This window comes from Nansenia antarctica (genome assembly GCF_963989245.1).
Source record: "Nansenia antarctica genome assembly, chromosome: 11".
NCBI classification, from domain to species: domain Eukaryota; kingdom Metazoa; phylum Chordata; class Actinopteri; order Argentiniformes; family Microstomatidae; genus Nansenia; species Nansenia antarctica.
Genome location: NC_137681.1, coordinates 21,776,539 through 21,777,861, shown reverse-complemented (window position 1 = coordinate 21,777,861; position 1,323 = coordinate 21,776,539). Strand labels below are relative to the sequence as shown.

The window sequence follows — 1,323 nt, the reverse complement described above, 5'->3', positions numbered from 1 at the left end:
GCTATAGACGTGTCTGACATTCGCGTTGACGAGCGTCTAACGCGAGACGTGAAAATGAGATGTTCTTTTACGCGTCGTCAAAAATGGAGGAGCGCTTTGTTGAGACGCGACCAACGGGCTTGAATGGACAAGAAGAAATAGTACATGTTTTCTCTATTATTATAGCCCCCCTGGCTGATTTGTGTCTTTAAAGCCAGCAGTTTGTGACTGCAGCATCAGTTGACCCCCCCCGAAAAGGATGTTCGCACTACTGGCCGTCACCACCATCATCATGTCATCCGTGTTCAACCCCGGTTCTGCTCTCAGTTCCCATTTCGACTCAGGTGAGTAGCTCAGTTCAGAGGACATGTCGCCACATTCCATCAGTTTGAGTGACCCGGTTTCATCGAGGCTATTTCAATATAGGATTATTATCTGTTCTTTTGCAATATTCTGTTATTTTCACCAGGGCTTGTTCTTGACACTATGGGCATCTGTTACACCCGCAGTCATTACTGATTACTCTCTGTCTCCCTGTGTCTCGTGTGCGTGCGTGCGTGCGTGCAGAGAGAGAAAGTGGTGTGTGTGTGTGTGTGTGTGTGTGTGTGTGTGTGTGCGCGCTTGTGCGTGCGTGTCTGTGCGTGCGTGCAGAGAGAGAAAGTGTGTGTGTGTGTGTGTGTGTGTGAGAGAGAGAGAGAGAGAGAGCGAGAGAGTGTGTGTGTGAGAGAGAGAGAGAGAGAGAGAGAGAGAGAGAGAGAGAGAGAGAGAGAGACACAGGTAGATGGAGAGAGACTTGTGGGGTCAGATATGTTGAGTGGGTTTGAGGAGGCATATTGATTGTGGACGTCCACAGTTCACACTGGGGAGCGGAGCTCCGCTGGGTGTCCTCATCTACTGGCCAAGCCAGCCGTTGAGCCAGGTAAGAGGTCAGCGCTGCTAGGGTCAAAGGTCGCTAGGGGATTTTCTCCTGGAAGAGGCTTTCTCTAATTGTAGAAAAGGCTGTAGTCGAGTTAGCCAATGAGATCACAGAGAGCCTTCCTCCCCTCCCCTCCCCCCCCCCCCCTTCTCTCCCCCCCCCTCATCTTCCTGGACCACCTCCATCCCATTATTGCCTGTGCAATTTGTGTGTCTGTTTGCGTGTGTGTGTGTGTGTGTGTGTGTGTGTTTGTGTGTGTGTGTGTGGGCGGGTATGGTGACTGTAAGTGAATGTATTTTCATTTTCATCACGGCTCAGCATCATGTCATTCAAGTGGTTTCCATGGTGACCAGGAGGACTACTGCACGTTTGACTGCCCCTCCCCCATAGATTTCTATTGCGTGTGTGTGTATCTGTGTGTGAGTGAG

At 50.6% G+C, this 1,323-nt stretch overlaps 1 protein-coding gene across 1 annotated transcript in view; it reads left to right on the top strand.

Moving 5' to 3' along the window:
- Window positions 1-271: 271 nt before the first annotated feature.
- aatkb (apoptosis-associated tyrosine kinase b) overlaps window positions 272-1,323 on the top strand; it is a gene marked incomplete at both ends in the record, with an annotated part of 46,819 nt that continues 45,767 nt past the window's right edge. The window contains one exon of the mRNA XM_080542477.1: window positions 272-323. Within this exon, the coding sequence (XP_080398603.1) occupies window positions 272-323 (52 nt within the window). The remainder of the gene's footprint in view (window positions 324-1,323) is intronic.